The sequence below is a fragment of the Ammospiza caudacuta genome, chromosome 2 (genome assembly GCF_027887145.1).
Source record: "Ammospiza caudacuta isolate bAmmCau1 chromosome 2, bAmmCau1.pri, whole genome shotgun sequence".
In the NCBI taxonomy this organism is placed as follows: domain Eukaryota; kingdom Metazoa; phylum Chordata; class Aves; order Passeriformes; family Passerellidae; genus Ammospiza; species Ammospiza caudacuta.
The window spans coordinates 61,033,162-61,054,173 of record NC_080594.1 but is presented as its reverse complement, the minus strand read 5'-3'; the positions used below and the strand labels follow the sequence as shown (position 1 = coordinate 61,054,173).

The 21,012-nt window shown below is 37.3% G+C and overlaps 1 protein-coding gene across 2 annotated transcripts in view; it reads left to right on the top strand.

Moving 5' to 3' along the window:
* DGKH (diacylglycerol kinase eta) overlaps window positions 1-21,012 on the top strand; it is a 79,073-nt gene that overhangs the window by 11,575 nt on the left and 46,486 nt on the right. Inside the window, exons 3-9 of one of the 2 annotated variants that reach the window (XM_058800516.1) lie at window positions 6,625-6,729; window positions 7,037-7,169; window positions 13,810-13,916; window positions 15,017-15,142; window positions 16,286-16,388; window positions 18,082-18,244; window positions 20,649-20,757. In XM_058800516.1, the coding sequence (XP_058656499.1) occupies window positions 6,625-6,729; window positions 7,037-7,169; window positions 13,810-13,916; window positions 15,017-15,142; window positions 16,286-16,388; window positions 18,082-18,244; window positions 20,649-20,757 (846 nt within the window). Of the gene's footprint in view, window positions 1-6,624; window positions 6,730-7,036; window positions 7,170-13,809; window positions 13,917-15,016; window positions 15,143-16,285; window positions 16,389-18,081; window positions 18,245-20,648; window positions 20,758-21,012 lie in introns of those variants that run through there. The other variant, XM_058800517.1, reaches the window with a different exon arrangement.

The following is a 21,012-nucleotide window of genomic DNA, read 5'->3' as shown; positions in this document are numbered from 1 at the left end:
TTTTCACTGGGCACCACTGGAAAGAGCCCAGCTCTGTCCTCTTTGCATCTTCCTTTTCGGGATTTACATATATAAGATGCCCCTGAACCTTCTCCAGGCTGAACAGTTGTAGGTCCCTCAGGCTCTCCTCACACATCCCATGCTCCAGCCCCTTCACTGGAATGTCTGCAGTATGTCCATGTCTCTCTTGTACTGTGCAGCCCAGAACTGGACACAGCACTCCAGGTGAGGCCTCACCAGGGCTGAGGAGAGGGGCAGGTTCACTCCCTGGACCAGCATCTTAGCATACCCCTGGCCTATTTTGCAGCAAGGGCATGTAGCTGCTTTATGCTCCATTTGTTGTGCAAGAGTACCCCAGGTCCTTTTCTGCCTAGTTGCTTTCCAGCTGGGGGGCCCCCAGGGTACATTGATGCCTGGGGTTGTTCCTTCCCAGGTGCAGGACTTGGGACATCTCATTGAACCTAAGGGGTTAGTGCCAGCTCACTTCTCTAGCCTGTTGAAGCCCCTGTGGACGGCAGTGTGACCCTTGGGTGTATCAGCTACTCCTTCCCAGTTTTCTGTCATCAGTAAACCTGCAGAGGATACAGTCTACCGCATCATCCAGATCCTTAATGAAGATGTTAAACAGGCCTGGACCCAGTATTGTCCCATGAGGTACCCTGCTCATTACTGGCCTCCCTCCAGCCATGCTCTGTGCTGCTGATCACCACCCTTTGGGCCTGGCCGTGCAGCCAGTTTTCAACACACCTCAGTCTGCTCATCCACCCTATCCTTCATCAGCTTCTCTAGGAGGGTCTTTGGGGATAGTGCTGAAAGCTTTATTGAAGGCAAGGTGAACAGTATCCACCTTTGTCTCCTTATCTACCAGGCCAGTTGTTTCATCACAGGTTACAAAAACATGACTTCCCCTTGATGAATGAATCCATGCTGACTATTCCCAACTGCTTTCTTGTCCATGTGCCTGATTGTATTCTGGGTGATACTCCTTCATTTTTGCTCAGAGTGGTGTAAGATAAGCCACCTAAATTACTCAGGCTGGATTCTATTGCAAAATGAAGTCCCTTTACCTTTTTCAATGATGTAACCATTTTTGTCCTGTCTTTTAGCTAAGCTTGCTTGTTCTGGTGTTGTGTTGCTGTAAGAGATGCTGTGTGGGACTAGGCCTTTTCTTTTTCCTCCTAAGAGTTTTTACTGTGGGAGCCAAAACCACACATTACATCAATATTTGTGAGCTTGGGAACAGTGAAATAGGAGAAAGCCAGGAAAAAGAGGGAAGCAACATTTTAGTGGAGAAGACAGAGCTAATTGTTCTGATTATAAATTCTGTATTGTAGTCAGGCAAATGTAATAACCATTTATTACCCACCTTGCTTTTAACTCCTCCCCTGTCTTTGTAATTTATACTTTTGCCTGGCCTGACTCATCCTGAAAAATAACAGTGACAATTCACCATAAAGCACCAACTAACTACACCTTTAACAGGGACAGTACTGTTCTAATTTATTTAGTATCCAGAAACCAAGACGTTATGAATAGTCTAGAAAGACGTGCAACTGTTATCACTGTGATTTTTGCAGACAAGTTCTGGAAGGTGTGGGAGCATCAATGATCCCAGCAGTCAACTTCTACCATTGGTAGAAGTGCCTTCACCTGCCGCGCTCATACAGACCCACCTGCACAAGAACGGGGGAATGGAGAAAAGGGGAATGAAAAAGCAAGAGAGGCAGAGCATGTTGCCCTAGTATTTGCCTGTACTGACTCACCAACATCTATAAGCACAGAGAAGTTAGGAAGCATTTAATGTTACACTCCTGCCCCAAGCACTGAATATAGTCCCTAAGAAGAGAGTTGGGGTGCTTTCTCTGTATCATCCTCTCTTCATTATTTCCAAAAGAGATTTTAAAAGTATCTGTCCAGAGAACAGGAAAACCATTTCCCCACCCCTTTCAGATTCAATGTGACATTTCTACATTAGTAATTTAATTCAAGATCAGCCATACAAAGTGCTATTAGTGTAATGTCTGATAATAGTTCAGAGTGGCAGAAGGTGCCTTAATGCAAATATCATGTTGCAGGAAGCAGAATGCTTTACAGGAGCTGCTTTGTAGCTACTTAGGTATAGAGCACTGTTCTCTTGATTAGCAAACACTGTGTCTTCATTTTGAATTTGTAAAAGAAGCCAGAACTGGAGCCAACAAGCTTTGGGAACTCTATTTTCTTATATATTGCTGATAGTAAAAAAAAAAAAAAAAAAAAAAGAATAAAAATTAGGCAATAGGCTTTAATTAAACTCTCTGTGATTTTATTTTATAGATTGTAAGTCTAAACCCACTGGGCTGAAGGCATGTAAAATGTTACTGGTTAGGTTAGGCCTACTGAAAGAAGAAAGGACTTTCAAATTTACTCTGAATTTGATGACAATTTTATTTCCTTTCAAGATGTTAAGCTTGTTCCTAATAAGTGTTGTCTGAAAGAAAAGTTGTAGGAGTGGTCCCAAACTTGATTGTAGAAATGTCATCCAAGTAATTTCAAGATGTGTATGTACATATATATGAGTACATGTATATTTTTAGAAGCCAAATTATGGTAGTGTTGGTGTGAAAATCCCAACTTAAGGCAAGACTTCTGCAGTAGCAGAGTGAACAGTGATCTCTTGTTCTCTCCCTCATTTCCCATTCAAAAAAATCCCCCTACTTTTCTGAACAGAACAAGAGCATTATTGCAGTAATGGGTAGTTTTACTTCCCATTCAGGCATTGGTTATTTTCTGGGATTTTTTAGGGTTTGTGTTGATTGTCTTCAACTTTTAAGACTGTACATGCTCACTTTTCCCAATGCCTGCTGCATTAAAAGTGTTTTTTTATTCCAACTACCTCTATTTTATTACTTTCCAATATACTGCAGTATCTGCTCTTGGTAATTGTCTTTTCCAAAATCAGCAGTGACTTCTTGGCTACTTGACAATGGGGAAAAGTTTCAAAGGAAAGTAATCTTATTTATTTTTAAGACCTTTTGACCGTCTTCATCTTTTGAGATTTGTCTCCTGCTTTGTCAGCAGGTGAACTGTTGGCACCTTATTCTTATGTTACCTCAGTGGTCTCCCAGTGGTTCCTGTAACACTTCCTTTGCATTGTGTTATAGAGCTCTTTTTTCCTTTTCCTTTTCCTTTTCCTTTTCCTTTTCCTTTTCCTTTTCCTTTTCCTTTTCCTTTTCCTTTTCCTTTTCCTTTTCCTTTTCCTTTTCCTTTTCCTTTTCCTTTTCCTTTTCCTTTTCCTTTTCCTTCCTCTCTCTTTCTGTCTTTCTTTCTGTTGAGAGTTCAGCATATTCAGAGCAATATACAAATAGTAATATTTGGTGCAGTAAAGATCAAAAACATGATACGTAATTGAAGAAAAGGTGCTGACTTAGGTCAGTAGAAGAGCATATACAGGACTCTCAATATGAATACATGCAATGAGATAAAATTACTAGTTAAATTCAAATTTACATGGCAGGAAAATTGTTTTGAGCTCAGTTGCATTCATTTAATTTTGATTATGTCTTTATACAGATTGTTGTTTTTAGTGCATGAACTTCAAACATCCCACTTAGTTAATCATAGCATTGTGTAAGCATTCAGAAGAAAGCATGCCATCTGTATAAATGCAAATAAGAAGATTTAGGAAGTCAATCTCAATTTAGGATAAACAAGAAAAGCTATACTGAGTTAGTGTAAAGCTCATGGAACCAAGTGGAATTAAAGTATAATAATAACAACAGTAGCAGATACTAAAGAATGAAGTAGAAACAGCAGAACAGAGGTGCGTAACTGGTGACCATACAGTGATTCTTACCCTTGAGTCACTTCCCAACATTGACTCATGGCTGGACTTTTGAAGACCTGATAAGTTGAAGATTTCAGATATTGTCCTTTATAGTATATGATGCATTTATTTGTGATGAATTTTTCAAATGCCTTTTTGGGCATTTTTACTTTTTGTCTTGTCAGCATCCTTTAGAAATACTTTCCAAGTCTAAAAAATGCTTTGCATTTAGGGAAAAACACTTGTTGTTTGCTAACAGTTTCCTTGGCTCCCTGAGTTCCTATGTTACATGAAATATCTAAAAAGTAATGAGAGTACATTTTCTCCATGACTTTGTTGACTGAAATAGATGAGAGGCTAAACAGACTTCTTAGTTACTATTTTATTTTATTTTATTTTATTTTATATTATTAAAAAATTTTCAAGCATTGTTGTTACTTCTTGCATATAGTGCATTTCATCTTTTTTCATGTTACTATCTACCTATGTAGTTTAACTGTATTTAAAAATGTGTACATGTTCCCACAAATATTTACACTTCCCATTTTATTTTTGTAGCAATAATAATTGATGCTATATTCATGTGATTGACAGTATCCTATTGAGCTGTTAGACTGCTGCAATGCTGTGAACTTCATTAAGTTTTTTGCACTCTGATTTTAGTAAGAAGCTGGAATATATTAATTTCTGATGTGTTTACATGCATTGGTTAGCAGTGTTTGGTGATGTGGTTCGATTGCCAATAAATGGGTGTGCAGGGCATTTTGAGAGGAAGTTTGGTGTCCCACCTCACTTATTTATAGCTACTCTTCTGGTCCTCTATCATACTTACCCCTCCCCTGCCAAAACCTTTGGTACCAAAGGGTGTCTTCATTGGCACTGGGTAACTAAGTGTGAACAACTGAACCAGGGCCTTAATTTCAGAGTGGGGGAAGGGTGGAGGGATGCACAGTGGATTGTGACCTGTACTATTGAAGATAGGAGTAATATATATCTAAGTATTATTTGAAAAGATCAAGATTAGTCAGGCGTTTTCAGCAATAAATGCAGCTGTTGTTGCTTGATGGCATTTCACAATGTCTAGTTACTGGCCAGAATCAGTAACAACTGTGGCAGCAGGGTGGACAGAATGTGCCGAGTCTTGGGTGGATTTGTCATTATTTAATCTGTGTTATAATCTCATGCCATATAATAGGAAATAATCTGTGGCTTGTATTTGCCCAAATAAGATTTCTGTGTCCACTGAAACCTGGAAATTTCAGCAAAATGCTGATTGTTGTTGGAGCCAGGGTTATATTATGATTTAATGACTTTTCTTGGCTTCATTGGATGACCTGGCCTAGAAAAACATTTTGAAGTAATAAAGCATCTGTTTGGCTCCAAACTAATGAGAGAAGCATTGCTCTTTGTATAAACTGTTCTTTAGGAAAAGCCATGGAGACCTACTAATAAACCTTATTAAATAGCTTAAGCAAGATTGAAGGAAACAGAAAACAAAGAAACTATTCCCTTCCATGTGAAGTGAGTACATGAAAAAAAAATAAAAAAAGGCAAGCCTCCCCTCCATGTGACTTGCAGCCTGCTGCACTTCAGTTACGTCGCCTCTGAGCGATGTTAAAGTGCAGCTCAGTTTAATGAAGGAGTGGATAGGACAAATCAAGGCTAGAGACAATTTACGGCAGGGACTGGGTAAGTAACTGCAGCTGCAGATAAATGCTTACTGATATTGTGCAAATGTTGTAATGTCTAGCTTGTAGCGTTTGAAAGAATACTCAGAATTCCCATTTTTTTTGGTTCCTTCTCTGTTTTATTTAATTTGCAAGTGTTGGTGGTACATAGTATGAAACAGATTAATGCATAATACTGATAAAGAATTTAATTTTATTTTTCAGACTTTCTACAACAAAACAAATAACTTTCCTTATTTTCTTGTACTTGTTTTAAATTCTTTGCCATGTAAGTAACTGCTTTGTCTATTTTAATGCAGTGCTCAAAATAATTTCAGTGGGAGTTAGCTGATAGTTTCTGCTGCCTTCCTGTTATTTTGATTATTTTTTCTACTGTTTAGGGAGAGGGGAGAGCAGCTTGTACTCTGAACCTCCTTGGTACAGTATTTTCAGATTTCCAGAATCCAACTCTAAAAAATTCCCAGCATCAACTTGTTCCAGAAATTCATTCATTTGTCCTAGTAGGATATGATTTCAACTGTTTGCTTTTGTTCTTTGTGCCTTTTTATTAAGATTTGTATGTGTTCTTATACTGAGTTGCTATAGTTGGATATAAAAAGTGCTGTTTTAAATTTTTGTGTGTATAAATTTGTGTAAATATATTGTCAATATACAAGATAGTGAAATATGATGACAGCTTTTGTGGTTGTTTAAGACTTCCAGGCATTTGATCTTGATATGTTTTTGTCTCTAGCAATTGGAATGGACCTTGCAGTTGCTATGATGCAGTTATGAAATAGGATTGCAGTCTTAGTCAAATAGTAATTTACAGAATGGCTGTTTTAGCATTTCAGTGCCTGCCATTTGGGCATTTGAAACTCAGTGCATAGACAAAGAGCAGAGAATGGGTAATGATCAATGTAGACTACAGAGACCTGTACCAAAGCCTGATTTGAAACTTGGGAACTGTACAAGGAAAAGCAAACTCTTTTGTTGCTGGTAGTGCATTAAAGAAAATATTTTTAAGTGTTTAGGGTCTTGCCTTGTAGGGCGTGTCATCATTTTGCATCATCTCACAGGGAAGAGTACTTTAGATATCATAGCCTGTCATGATATTTACTGTCTGGATTAATCAGGATGTGTTATCTTTTGCAGATAATCACTCCATTTAGGAGGCTAATATTGTGTGCTGAGAACAGAAAAGAAATGGAGGACTGGATAAGCTCTCTGAAGTCCGTTCAGTCCAGAGAACACTATGAGGTAAGCTGACATCCCTCTTGGTGCAACCTGTTCTGACTCAACAGATCAAGCAGGATATGGACCTGGAGTAGTATGAAAAGCGTGTCTAATGTCAGAGTGAAGCTTTACCTTAAGAACTTCACAAAATGAGAGCTTATTATCACACTTGGATTTAGAATTTTGGAGGGAGAGCAGGCTAAATACCCTTTGGAAAATCCTTTTGGGGAGCATTTCACTGTCATCCCCTGTAATATGGAACCGTGGGTAATGTCAGTCACCGTAGCTGTGTTCTGTACTTGCAAATTTGTCTTAACTTCTCCTTTACTAGACCGCACAGTTTAATGTGGAACATTTCTCAGGGATGCATAACTGGTACGCCTGCTCCCATGCCCGACCCACCTTCTGTAACGTGTGCAGAGAGAGCCTCTCTGGAGTCACTTCTCACGGCCTGTCTTGTGAAGGTAAAATAATGATTGCTTCCCTTGGTTATCATGCTATGTGTGTAGACAGATGGCTGCAAGTTCAGCATGAGTAATGATCCTGAAAATGAGTAACAAAAGAGCCTGAAGGGAGAAAACTCTACATGAGAGTGACCCTCTTCTGGGCAGAGGGACTCCTAATGATCTGCCTCACCTTCCTGTTCCTCCAGGTGCCTTTTTCAGTGTTCAGAATAGAACGCTTCTCTTTGTTGCAGCAGCTGGAGTGTACAGGGTGGAGGGTTCACAAGAAAAGGATTTATCTGATTTGCACATCAAAAATGTGGAACCAAATAGTCTTACTGGCTTGCAGAATCAGCATTTCTCTGAAAAAAAATTGTGATGGTATTTTCTGCCCCAAGTCTAAAAGCGTTCTTAACACTGAACAAAGTGTTATGACCCTTTGCCCTCCAGTTCTTGTTTTCTCTATTGCTGCTGCCTGATCCTGCAGTACGCACTGATTTACAGCTTTAAAAATTCTCTCATGCTGTGAGGGGGTAGAGATGTAGATGACTGCATTTGATGGTTCAACAGGGGAAATCCAGCACAAAGAAAAAGGAAGTGTGGATAAAACTTAAGCATTTAGCTAGAAATTATATTTAATTAACAAATGATTACAATATGCCTGAAACAGTTTATTTTTTAATTCCTGCAAGTTCTGTGGAAAAGTGTAACAAGTCTGCTTGTGTTAGGAGACAGGAGAAAATAAAGCATCTGTGTGACCCCATGAGATATATGAGATGTAGAGATATTTAATTACTAAAATAGCTGACTACCCAGAAAAGAGTTACAGTTACACCATTGATAATTTGATTTCTTTGGATGTATGTAACCCAACAGCAAGTGCATTTCTGTTATTGATGCTGTTATAATACTTGAGGATAATATGTATTAAGGAAATCTTACAAAGGGAACATTAACCCATTGTCCTAAATTGTCCATGCTTTTAATGTAACTAATGGTGCAGTTGCCAAGGAACAGGACAAACCTGTTTTGTAGAAATTAGAAGTATCATGGTTACTTCCAGCCTCTCTGGTGTATGTTTCCCACTGTGAATAAGTCCTTTGGATAGTTTAAAGGCAATTATGATATTCTCAATGTCCAATATTGACAGATGGAAGTATCATGTGCTTAACTAAAATGCAGTTGTATTGCCTCTGTGTACAAATACAGTTATGTTTGCTCAGGCAAAGGAAAGGAATGACTTTCATAAAGAATTTATCCATTCCTAAGTTAATATTATAGCTACTTTAAAAGGGTAATTTATTGAAAATTGTCAATGTTAATGTATGTGGCTTGCTGTTTTATGTTTTTTCAGTGTCTAATTTTGCATCTAAATATATTTTTAATATACAGGGTGTTGGCATTAGCTTTACATTAGGGAAGTTCCCATAATTTCCAGATTTGGAGCTTGCCACCTTTGTGTATAACTAATGACTAACTAATGCTACATTTATCCACATTTATGATGCCAGTTTTTAAAAGTAGCTTGTGAAAGTGACTTGGATTTTCTTTTGCTGTTCCACAGTTTCATAATCAAGTATGATCTGGAATGTTTTATATGTAGATACTATGATATTCTTTTGTCTATTAATAAGTCTACCTCCTCTAACTTCTTAGCTTCTATTTTATATCTATTTTCTTCTTTTTTAAATAAAATAAGATCTTTAGTTATATATCTAATCTAAATCATTTGACATTTGAGTCTTTTACTGTAATACTTTATACTTTCTCTGCAATTATGTATACATGTTAAAACAAATCATCCTTAATTTCTTCATCTAAAAATGTATTTTTGTTTGATACTTGCTTCTGCTGTGTGCACTTCTAATGCATTTAATCATCTACTTTTTTCTGTATCTTACCTGTATTAGCAGTCTGTAGTTTGAGAGGACAATCTGGAAAGTTTGGAGTCTTAACATTCCCCAGACTTGTTCTGTGCTGCTTTTCCCCATTACATAATTTAAAAAACCTGTTTAAATATTCATGCCTGGCTTTTCAGCACTGCTTTATACTGGGAATCCATTTATATGTATACAAAATTCAATTATTTGTGTGATCATTGATCCCAGGCTACTCTATAATGCCTTGTATTGAAAAGCATGAGAGGTCTTTCAAGAGACAATTGAGCTCTTCCTCCTGTTAGTGGGTTGGGTTACTGGCACACCAAGTTGTCTTGAAAGTAGCTTAGAGTCTTTGGGGTCTGATTCTTGGGGTCTGATTCTTAACTATAGGTAAAAATAAACCCCATTGCTGATATCTTGCAGCTTTTGATAGTTTATTTGTAATATTTTTTTATCTTAATATTGCTGTAATATTTTATTATCTTAAAATTGCTGTTTTCACGCACAACTGCTTTTTTTAAAGTCTGACCACAAATCAAGCTACATTTCTTTTGGAGGTGATGGGTGCCTTTTTCTTCAGCTCACCTTCCATCCCAGCAGCAAATGTTGGCCAAATTAATTGCAGGCCACCCTGAAAACACTCTAAGACTTGTGGAAACCAGTGTAGAAAAAGATGGTGGGTTAATACCTTTGCTAGGTAAAAGACTAGTGTGAACTTACACCTTTTTAGAAGTCAAAGAACGGATATGTATATCAATCTAAAGATGTAAGTTATAACAAACCAGGCTTCATTCTTGCTGCTGCTCAACAAGCAATTGACTTCTAAAAAAATTAATTAGACTCTCCTTTGAGATGCAATGCTGTTCTTCCAACAGGTTCTTTCTTTTGTCTTCTCAAAAGATAATCTATTTTTCCAATGTTGTCTCTGTGTTGTGTTGCTCTAGCTAGAGGACTGATCTCTGCAATGTTCACCTAGTCTTTACTAGGACACAGTAATTATGGTCTCTGTGCCTTGCTTTAGGAATTATTCCAAATCAGCTGAATCAAGAAGGGGTTTTGGTTTTTATACTCCTCAGAGTTTAGCTTCAATATGGAATGTTTAGGCAAAGAAGCTTAAAGGATGATATATCATTATCTGCAGAAACTCTTCCAGAGCTCTATAACCTCAGTTACTCTGCATCAGTACTGCGTTTCTATCTAAGTCATTGCCAGTGGAATACTGCGTTTATGATTGTTCTCAGAAATTTATTTTTTCATGTAGCATTTTGTTTATCATGACAGGCTCTTGATTGTTGAATATCAAGTATAGCTAATAAGTGGGAGAAACCTCTCTCTTAAACTGCATTCTCCTGTGATGAATTGCACAATGTTGTAAGAACACTTTTGGATGATGAAGTCAATCAGTAAGAAAATACTGGGATTAAATTACCTCTGCAAATGCACTTTGTGCACTTTGTCTCTTTCCATTATGATTGTGGGGTTTTACCCACAAAACCCTGTTGTTCTTACCCATTGCCCAGGGAATTGTATGGGCACTACTTGCACAGTCATTGCCTCTGATACTTTTGCCATATTTTCTGCACAGTCTGGAGAGTGAATAGTGAATGAAGTGGCAAGAAAGGAAGGGGATCTTTGTTGTTAAAGAATGAAGGAGTAGTAGAAAACAGTTCTGTGACTTTATATCACATGTACCCTTCTGTGATGCCGGGGAAAACATTTAAATAAGATTTTTGATCAAATCAGTAGTTGTGCATTCTTTATAACCAGCAACCTATATCAGGGAAATGCTGTTTTCTATCACTGCAAAAATCAGTTGAGGCTGTTCTGAAGTCCCTAATGGTTTGAAGATATACAATATTGAAAAAAAGTGTTAATTGTAGTAGTAGTAGTACTGGGCACAACGAAAACAACAACAACAACTTCTTCTTCTTCTTCTTCTTCTTCTTCTTCTTCTTCTTCTTCTTCTTCTTCATCTTCTTCTTCTTCTTCTTCTTCTTCTTATTACTACTATTACTATTACTATTACTATTACTATTACTATTACTATTATTATTTTTAAACGCCAGGAAGAAATTAATATTGATGGCTGAAAAGCAATATTACAGTAGCTTTCGGTCAGTAAGGCAAGTACCTGTTAAAAATTATTATGAAGCAGAGTATGGCACAACTCTATACTTATTGAGAACCATCCATTACATGCAGTGACTGAAGGTCCTGTTCTCTAAAAGTGCAGGGTCGTACAACCAACAACTGCACAGCTGCATTCAGAAACTATATTGCAATGTTAAGCTTCCTGAGTAACTTAATTTTTCTTGTATTTTAGCTTTCATTGGCAAAATAATGGCAGTTGATGTCTAGCCATATGTCTGCATATTTTCCAAAAGATTTCAGGTATCAGACTGATTCATGAATGGGATTCAGTGTAATCTGAGACAAAAAAAGTTAGGTCATAGTGGTAACTAATATTGAGGTTGGATTCAAAGTTCTCTTTTCTTTGCCTGCAAGTTGCATCTGTGTCTTAAGTTTATTGTTGTTGGTAATGTTTAGACTAACATTTTGTTTGTTTCATGATACTGAGGTTGCAGGGGGTATGACCCAAAGAGTCTGATCTGAAATTTGGTTGGTAGGTTATTTGTAGTACTTACAAAGCAAGCATTACTTGTCGTTTGCCATGTATAGGGTGGCTTGCTGCAGCTCTTCCGAGCCTGTGATTGATTTTGTCCTTGCCTTATTGAAAAAGAAGCTGGATTCCTAAGATCAAGTTCAATCATAGCTCAGTAGGGTTTGAACATTTTATTACTTTGTAATTTTTAATTTTCTATTCCCCCTCATGCCTGATCTCTTGTATTTTGATCTGTGTGACACAGCAAGTGCTTATCATTTATGAGTAAGGAGCTGAATTCAGTGGCATACTTTCTCTGAAACATGCAAATGGTGAAAACTGCTCATGGTCCATCACTTGAAAATACAGCCTTTATTTCTGTGCTTCAGTGGGAGCTGGCTTAATTAGATGTTTGGAACCAGCTCAGGTTGGCAAACATACAATGTGATACTGAGCTGTTTAGGAAAAGTGAGCCAACCCTGTTAGTTGACAGTTATGGGGTATTTGCATGCTTTGAGTCTGTGTTGGTGTTGGTCTTGCTCCAACAAATCCATACCTTTCTTAGGTTGGGGATCATTGAACTATTTGAGTGAGTCCATAGGAGTACTGTGGAGATGATCACAAGGCTGAGAGAGTTGGGATTGTTCAGCCTGGAAAAAAGAAGGCTTTAGAGTGATGTAATTGCAGCCTTCCAGTACCTGGAGGGAGCCTGCAAGAAAGATGGAGAGAGACTTTTTACAATGACATGTAGGGACAGGACAAGGGGAAATGGCTTCAAACTGAGAGTAGGTTGAGATTAGATAGTAGGAAAAATTCTTTACTGTGATGATGGTGAGACACTGATTGTCCAGAGAAGTCATGAGCACTCCATCCCTGAGCTCAGCACCCCAAGACCAGGCTGGATGGAGTGCTGAGCAACCTGGTCTAGTAAAAGATGTCACAGTCTACAGCAGGAAGTAACTGATCTTTAAATGTCTCTTTCAACCCAAATATTTCTATGATTATATGAATGCTGCTTTTTGAAATGACTGGGAGAGTTACTATACAAGCAGTGAAACTTCTTTGTTTTCTTTCCTTCTCTTTCTTTCTAGAAAGTAAGAAAGTGAGAGCTGAGCACTTACTTTCACACATCTCCCAGAACAGTGAGGATTGCTCTCAAACTCAGATGTTGCTTACATAGTCTCAATTCACTTTTTAAATTGATCTGGCAATGGATCAGTGGAATTAAAATGGAAAATTTATTATTCACAAGAGATTTTGTACCATAGCTTAATGTTTTTTAATGGTAGATAAGCGATGGGCCAATGCCTTGATAATTTCCTGTCAAATATTTGTTTGAAAAGAGACTACTACTTCTGATCTACTGGCTAGTTCTCATAAACCTTTAATGGTCTTTGCCAAAATAATTTTTATAATGCACTCTAAATAGAATTACATCATGCACTTCCAGTAGAAGAAATACCCATGGTTTGGGTGCGTCAGTCTGTTTCGTCTAATATGGTATCATTAGCTAGGCATATTAATTGAGTTGAACAAACTTCAAATAGTTGTTAGGGTGTCAGAATGTCTGCCTAACTACACACTTGTGCTGGATATTCCAATTAGCAGACTTTTAATAAAGAATGCAGTAAAAAGTAAGGTTCTTCCTGATGTGATATAGGCTCTTGGAAAATTTTGTAATCTCCAGTATCCTGAATAAAAATATCACCACATAAACCCTTCATTTTCTCATGTTCTGAGAAAAATAGGCCCAGCATGGTGCCCCAAATGCATCTTTTGAGCAAAGAAACAGAGCTCCTGATTCAAAATACTTTTGTAAAATAGTCTCCCATGACTTCCTGCAAATTTAAGTCAGATATCTGAGTCATGTTACTGGAGAAATGGAAAACCCATAGTTAAAGATATATTGTACCTTGTACCTGAAAAAATGGGGACCAGTGTGGGTTTCAGGGCACATTTAGCATGGGCAACAGCTATGTAGTTAAGCCTGGTTTAGAGAGTTAAAGCTGGAGTGATTATGAACTGAATTTTCTTTTAGTTGTTTTCTGTCATGTGTGCAATGCTAAGTGATACGTACTTGGCTATTTTATGGGATATCCATGTTTAATTTTTTAAAAGGCGTGTTTCACTGAAATACAGCAAATAACACAGGATATATGTGTTTATCTGTGTCTTGCAGTGTGTAAGTTTAAAGCACATAAAAGATGTGCTGTCCGAGCAACAAATAACTGCAAATGGACTACATTAGCTTCAATTGGAAAAGACATCATTGAAGATGAAGATGGTGTAAGTACTATTCATATTTATAGTATTTTCCAAAGCTGTTTCTTCTTTAGGAAAAACCAAAAAAGCCCAACCATGGAAATATTCCCATGTGACCCATTGAAGTAAATGGTAGGTGGCTATTTTCCTGAACACTGTTCAAAGATTAACGTGGTATTTAGAGCAAAAGTTGCATTCCTATCTCACAAGACAAGTCTAGCAACTGTGGGCCCTAGATTGCAGATGTATGACAAGGTTTTAAAGGCCACATGTGGAGAAACTCTGCAGCTGGGGAATTGCTCCCAGAAGTTCCTACTGCTCTTAAGCAAAGGTGGTATTTTGCGCTGTTACCATGCTGTTTTGGGAATGTATTTTTTGTCCTCTTTCCCTGGAGCAGTTTCCCAGGAGACCCATTTGGAATTCACTGAACTGGGAAGGGATTTTGGTGATGAAAGCAGGAATTTTAAAATTAGCAGGAGAAACAACAAAAGCCTTTGAGAGGTTGATTGTGATAAATGGACTATTTTTACAAACACAGCTGTGTATGGACCACTGGTGTGAAACTTCTTCTTAGAAGGCTGATACTAAGTTGAACACCTGAGTGTCCTGAGTTGCCCATGGTATTAATGGGACAAAGAGTGCACTGAGTAAAGCTTTGCACTGCATTTGGGACTGCTTTAGAGAGCCATGACTTACCAGCCATGGTGAGTGGGTAAGTGAAGCGACAGAAGAATTCTGCTGTCCTGCCTATTTTAATGAATTTTAGGTATTTTTAATTGGTTTGTGTCATGTGGTCAACATAACAGAGTGGGAACTTGTTTGTATGGCAGAGTCTCTGGACTTAACTGCCCCATTGTGTTATGGTTTATTGCTACCATGAGTGAGACAGGTCTCCCTTCTTCAGGTGTCATGCTTTCTACCTAGCATGTGGAACACCAGAGTGGTCCATTCATTGCAGTTGCCTTCTGAGCATCAGTGTCCCTTATCCTGTCTGACCATCATACCTGCTTCTTTGATGAAAGGATACAGCTCTGAGAAATAGTTTAAATCCACCTGTATTTGAGAGACAAAAGCCTTTAATTTCTCTTTCTGGGTCCTTAACTCTAATACCTCTTTCTCCACAGATAGCAATGCCTCACCAGTGGTTAGAAGGAAACCTGCCCGTCAGTGCCAAATGCGCCGTCTGTGACAAGACTTGTGGCAGTGTTCTACGCCTGCAGGATTGGAAGTGCCTTTGGTGTAAAGCTATGGTAGGTGTGCTGAGCCACATCTAAGCATCTCACTGTTTGACAGATTTACTGCTTGCCATTATTTTTGCTCTGTTGTTCCACAACCTGCTTTTGGATTAAGTAGTAGCAGGAAGCTTCTGCAAACTCAGATCTCTGTAGCATTCAGAATTTCTGATGACTGTCCTACTTGCACAATCAATTTTAAATACACCCACAGATGCAGTTTTTCTTTAATAGGTGTTGTCATCTCCAATGTGTTTTCTCTGCTTTCTTCTAGCTGTTAACTCAATGTTCAGGTGCCTGTTCCTTATGCCTAATAATCATATGTTACTTCCTTGTATTTTTTATTGTAGATATTGCTCTGTTTGTATTTTAATAATATATTATAGTCATATTTTTAATGTAGTAACGTATTTATTAGTGCAAAATCTTTACTTTTTCTTCTTCAGGGCAATCTGTATGTTGCTGATTGAAATTCTCTAACTCACTACTGCTGTTTCCCTAATATATATTTTTCTCTTCATTGTATCAACTTGTCTAAAAAGATGGGTTTCTTATGCAAGTTAGCAGTTTATTTATTGTTGAGGCTTCTGGCATATAGGTATCCAAGGCTCTGTGAATGAGCCATAGAAAATTATTGGCATCTCCAGAGGCGACTTGATATTTAGGTGAAATGCAGCCACCTCTGCATGTGCTTCTCTTTCCAATATCTGTGGAAAAGACCTTTGCAATATGGAGTTTATGCAACCCAACTTTGGGAGATGGGTGTGGCTTGGTAGGTGTGCTAACTTTAATGCAGATTTGTCTTCCAGAACGGCCCCAATGGACCAGGCAGGTTCACAGCTATTGTTTAGCCTGCTTCCATCAGCACAGATGCTGGGAGCTTGCTTCTTCCTTCCTTGTGGATGGGGCAAGTCCATCCTTAGAAAGGATGATTCTTACCTCCTATAGGGGTAGCTGAAGATGAAATTCTCCAAAATAATGTTTTGTTGAATTAGTAATAAGGCTCTGTGGTTGAACATTTGGGTTTTTTTCCTAGTCTCACTTCTTTTCCTTCTACACCTAAATGTTAAATATGAGTCCATTTTTGTTACATAGATAACATAATATCAGTTAGTATCAAAATTACAGTGCAGGAAAATAAATTTTTTGTTTCTTTTGTAGGTTCACACAGCCTGTAAAGATCTGTACCCTCGTAAATGTCCACTTGGCCAATGTAAGGTATCGATCATCCCTCCAACAGCACTAAACAGTATAGACTCCGATGGTACGTAGTACTGTGGTGTGTTCAGTGGTACCTCTGGAATTCCAGTGCCTGTTGAGATCCATGCAAATATTCAAGGCTAAAATCCTTCTGCTGAGCAGGTGAATGCAGTCTGCAAATTTAGAGAGAAGTATAATTTTCTGTGTAGGTTTTTAGAGAGTTTTTCAACTGGCATGTTTTTAAAGCTGTCCCAGCAGAAATTTTCTTCCATTTTACTTATGACCCTTAGAAACATTTCAAGTGAATGATCAGAATCCTCAGATGAAGTGGGCTGATGCCAGCCTAGCATATACCACTCCTTCTGTGAGTTCTCAAATTTTGGATAATTTTGTATTATGCAGAGATATGTTAGCTGAACAGCTCAACAACTACTTTACCAGGCTTAAGAGAGGAATTGCTTCCATAGCTTCTCTGATTTATTTTTTTTAAAAGATAAGCAGTGTAAAAATCCTGCAACACACAGATAAAATCTAATAAATGCTCAAAACTAGAGCTGCTTTTTGGTGGTCCAGGATACAAACACATCAACAGTGGGAGACTGCACTTCAAGGCAGAGAGTGGATTTTAAAAAAAAGTATCACAAAATCTTAACTACTTTTATTTTATAGTTTGTGTCAATGGTAAAGTAGACCAATCCCACGAATGCAATTAAATGAATTTTGCTACGTAAAGTTAGTAAAAGTGATTGTGTATGCTGTATATATTCACTCTGTTTATTTGCTTTGTGGTGTCTTAGACATCATGCTGTCATTTATTGCTCATGCTACGAAGATCGTTCAATATGTGAAATTAATTTTCTTGGCATTTAAATTAATTAATCAAACCTTATTTGAAATTAGACATTATGATAATGTGGAATTAAATTAGCATCCCTTAATGAAATTTTTTAATTTGTAGCTTTAGTATTTTTTTAGTAATTGAAAACAACATAATAATTTTAATAATGCTGGAGACAAATGTCAAAACCTGTACATGTGATGTCTGATTTTGGAGCGTTGCTGGGAAACCATTACCTCCATGGACTGGTCATGTTAGTGACAACAGTGTCCATTAGTCCTTCTAAAAAGGACCTTGTAGAGAGCCTGCTGTAATTAGTTAAGATCTGCACTGGCTTTAATAAGCTTTGAATCACAGCTGAAGATCTTCTGTTGTTCAGTGATTCTGTTATACTGAATAGTATAACCTCAGTCTGAAAAAAAGGCTCTTAGGTGAAGTCTCACCTGGGAGGAACTGAGTACAAGTGACTTTTAAAATCTGTGAGTACTCTTAAAAAGCTCAAACAGACATGAATGACCCTGTTCAACCCAGCAAAGTTAAAGCAAAATAAGATTGAAAACCAATCACTTGTAACTGAAATACATATTCAATTATGTGATAATAATCTGTGAAGATGAGACTTAAGAAGTATTCTAAAAGGTTAATAGCAGTTGAAAAACAGTAAAGCTATTGTCTTCAGGATTTTACTAAATCTAGGCACTGAAAATACCAGAAACAAATAAACAAAAAAAGAACTGGTAAATCTTGTGCAATTATGTTTTCCTTGCAGGACTAATACTCAGTTTAGCATTTACATTATGCATGAAAAAATGTACTCCTTTTGTCCTTCATCCCTATCTTCCTCTTTCCCATGATTTCTTTTTGTGTTGTTCATATTAGGAAACCTTATTTATTTCATTCTTTCTAACTATGTTTACAGGTTTCTGGAAAGCCACATGCCCGCCATCCTGTGCCAGTCCTCTTTTAGTTTTTGTTAACTCAAAGAGTGGAGACAATCAGGGAGTAAAGTTTCTTCGTCGATTCAAACAGTCGTTAAATCCAGCTCAGGTCTTCGATTTAATGAATGGAGGACCTCACTTAGGGTAATGACCTTGGAAACCTTGAGCAAGCCTTTCCACAAGGGAATTAGGTGCAAAGTATAGTGGTGTGGTCCCCTTGCTTTATAGTGTTATATCCCCTTGTTGCTGTAATTCCATCACCAATATCTACTCTGACTTCCTAATTAAAATCTAAGAGGCAACAGAATTTCAAGATAAGTTCCCTTGTGTTTATAGGATAACATTTTCTTTCTAGAAAAGCTTGAAAATTCAAAACCAAAAGCTCTTGGCTAGCTTTGGCTTCTGTTAACCGGTAAGGCTCAAAACTGATATACATGTGCAGATGTTTTCCTGTATCACAGGAACTTTGATTTTGCCTTTATGCACAGTTGCCCAGGTGCTTATCTTCCATTTTACATGCATAATTCTGATATTCCTCTGACCTTTTTGTGTGTAGCTATGAATAAGACTATTGTCTCAATATGCTCTGTACCTTTTAAAATTCTGAACACAAATGTCAGCAGGGGGTCTGCAGTGGTTAATGGACAAGTACATGAAAAATTTTTCACGTGAAAAGTATGTCCAAAATATGGTTTATGCAACATATGGAAATAGTCAAGAAAATGACCATCCCAAAGAATTTGGAGCAAGAACACAATTAAAACCACCAGGAATTTCTCCCCAGAATCTAAGGGTTGATTATTGGAGAGGTAGTGATGAAATTTGCATAGTGGTGACCACAACTCAATCATCTTTGCACATTAATGAAGATTAAATTTGTGCCCATATTTCTGTTGCCCAACTCAATTCCACTCAGATGTAGTGATATGGTTAAATGGCCTAATACTATCAGTTATAGCAACTACAAGCACTAATTTTTGTACTCTTAAATATGCAGAACTATACTTAATGATAAAAGGTAGATGGAGCAAATCCACAAAAATTCAGTTCAAGCAGTGTGTAAATAATACAATTGATTACACCTGTGGCTTATAATAATTAGTACTGTGTTATGGACACATCATAATAACTCTGACTTGTAATATTCTTTTCATTATAACCCTGATAATCTGAGGTGAATCCAAGTGACTTTTAGCTGGAATTTTGTACATGTAATTATAATGGCATATAACATTGGTCTTAATTGATTAGACAGTGTTTGAAAGGAGGCAGTATGAAAAATATGTTTGCAAGTTCTCTTCCTTCATATAGTTCTGCCATGGCTGAGGTGGCTCACTTTGATTTTGCACAGAAATTACAGTTTTGTGCAATTGTCAGGTGCTTTTAAGTACTTCTCCCAGTTTCCAAGGAGAGATCCTTAGCAGATATTTCATCAGGTCGCACTGATGTCTTCTTTTTTCTAGTTGATCTAAAAAGCAGAGGTGCATGCTATGAGACAGTGTATTGCTAGGGGTTTTCTCCTTTTTCTCAGGATAGGATAAATTGCTCTGGTATCAACATTTTTTCCCCTTAAATACCTGCTTCTGTTGTTCTGACTACGTATGTGCCCATGGTATTCAAGTGACATTATTTCTCTAGAAAAAATATAAATGTTTCAAAAATTTGTGATCTTGATATGTTACTTTTAAAAAATGGTTCAGAAATTATACATATTCTGGAAAATAACATGCATTTAAAACAAATATCTTTGTTGTTAGTATTTTAAGAGTTTATACTTTCCAATTTTTTTTCTCTTTTTCTTTTTTTTTTCAGTTTAAGTCCCTGTTGTTATTTTTTACCTTTTGCCTGCTTCTTCACATCTCATTTCCTTTTCCTCTGTCTTACCGTTCTGCATTTTCTGTCTCTTTTGGCCTCCTTTTCTGTACTGTCCAAGTGTTGTATTATGTAGTTGTTAAAAGTCAGAGAACAGGAGGAAGAGCAATAGGAAGTGAAAGAGTATATGGCTTTAAGGATATAATATTAAATACTTGTATTATTTGTCTTATGTTGTGATTACCTTCTGTTTAAGAACTGTTTAAATGTTCCTTACATTTAGTTAGCCCTGTGCCCACAAAAGCCCACTCATATTGTGGAGCATATCCTGTCATTGTGTCTTACCCTCTTCTCGTGAAAAATCCCCAGTGGTGCATTATGCTTCTGGCCGAAGTGAGAAGCATGGAGCAATTGCAATTTTATCACTTACATTTGTTTTTTAAAAAATATTAATAAAATCAATAAAATCAGACTTATAAAATCCTGAAAACAATATGAAGGGATTTTTTAAAATAATAAATTGGCATGTTATTTATCAGAAATGTCAGTATAAGGGGAATATACAGCGACAGATGGGCTGCAGATAGGTTAATTAAATAGATGGTTGTATGCCCATGCCCCACCACAATAAAAGGATTATAAAGATGCTGTGCACAATATTTTCTTGTAACAATTGCTAATGAATGTCACTGCTGTCCTGCTAATGGATGTAACTAGCTCTGCATTTTCTCTACAGTTTGCGGTTATTTCAGAAGTTTGACAACTTCAGGATTCTTGTGTGTGGTGGCGATGGAAGTGTGGGTTGGGTCTTGTCAGAAATTGATAAGCTCAGCTTGCACAAGCAGGCAAGTGTGCATATTTACTTTCCTTGCCTAGACTGACTAGGCTTAATTTTGTGTGTTTACCTTTTTCTTGACTTGGTTCTTTGTTGTATCTCTGTGTATGGAGCAAACTCAATAGTTACTGTTTTATGAAAGTTTTCACTGTTAAAAACAGGATGAGTTGTAGCAGAGTAGCACAGCTTGACTTACAGGATTTAGACATCAGCTATGAAATTAATGTGTTCATTGAAATAACATGCATTTGTAACCACTTGTATT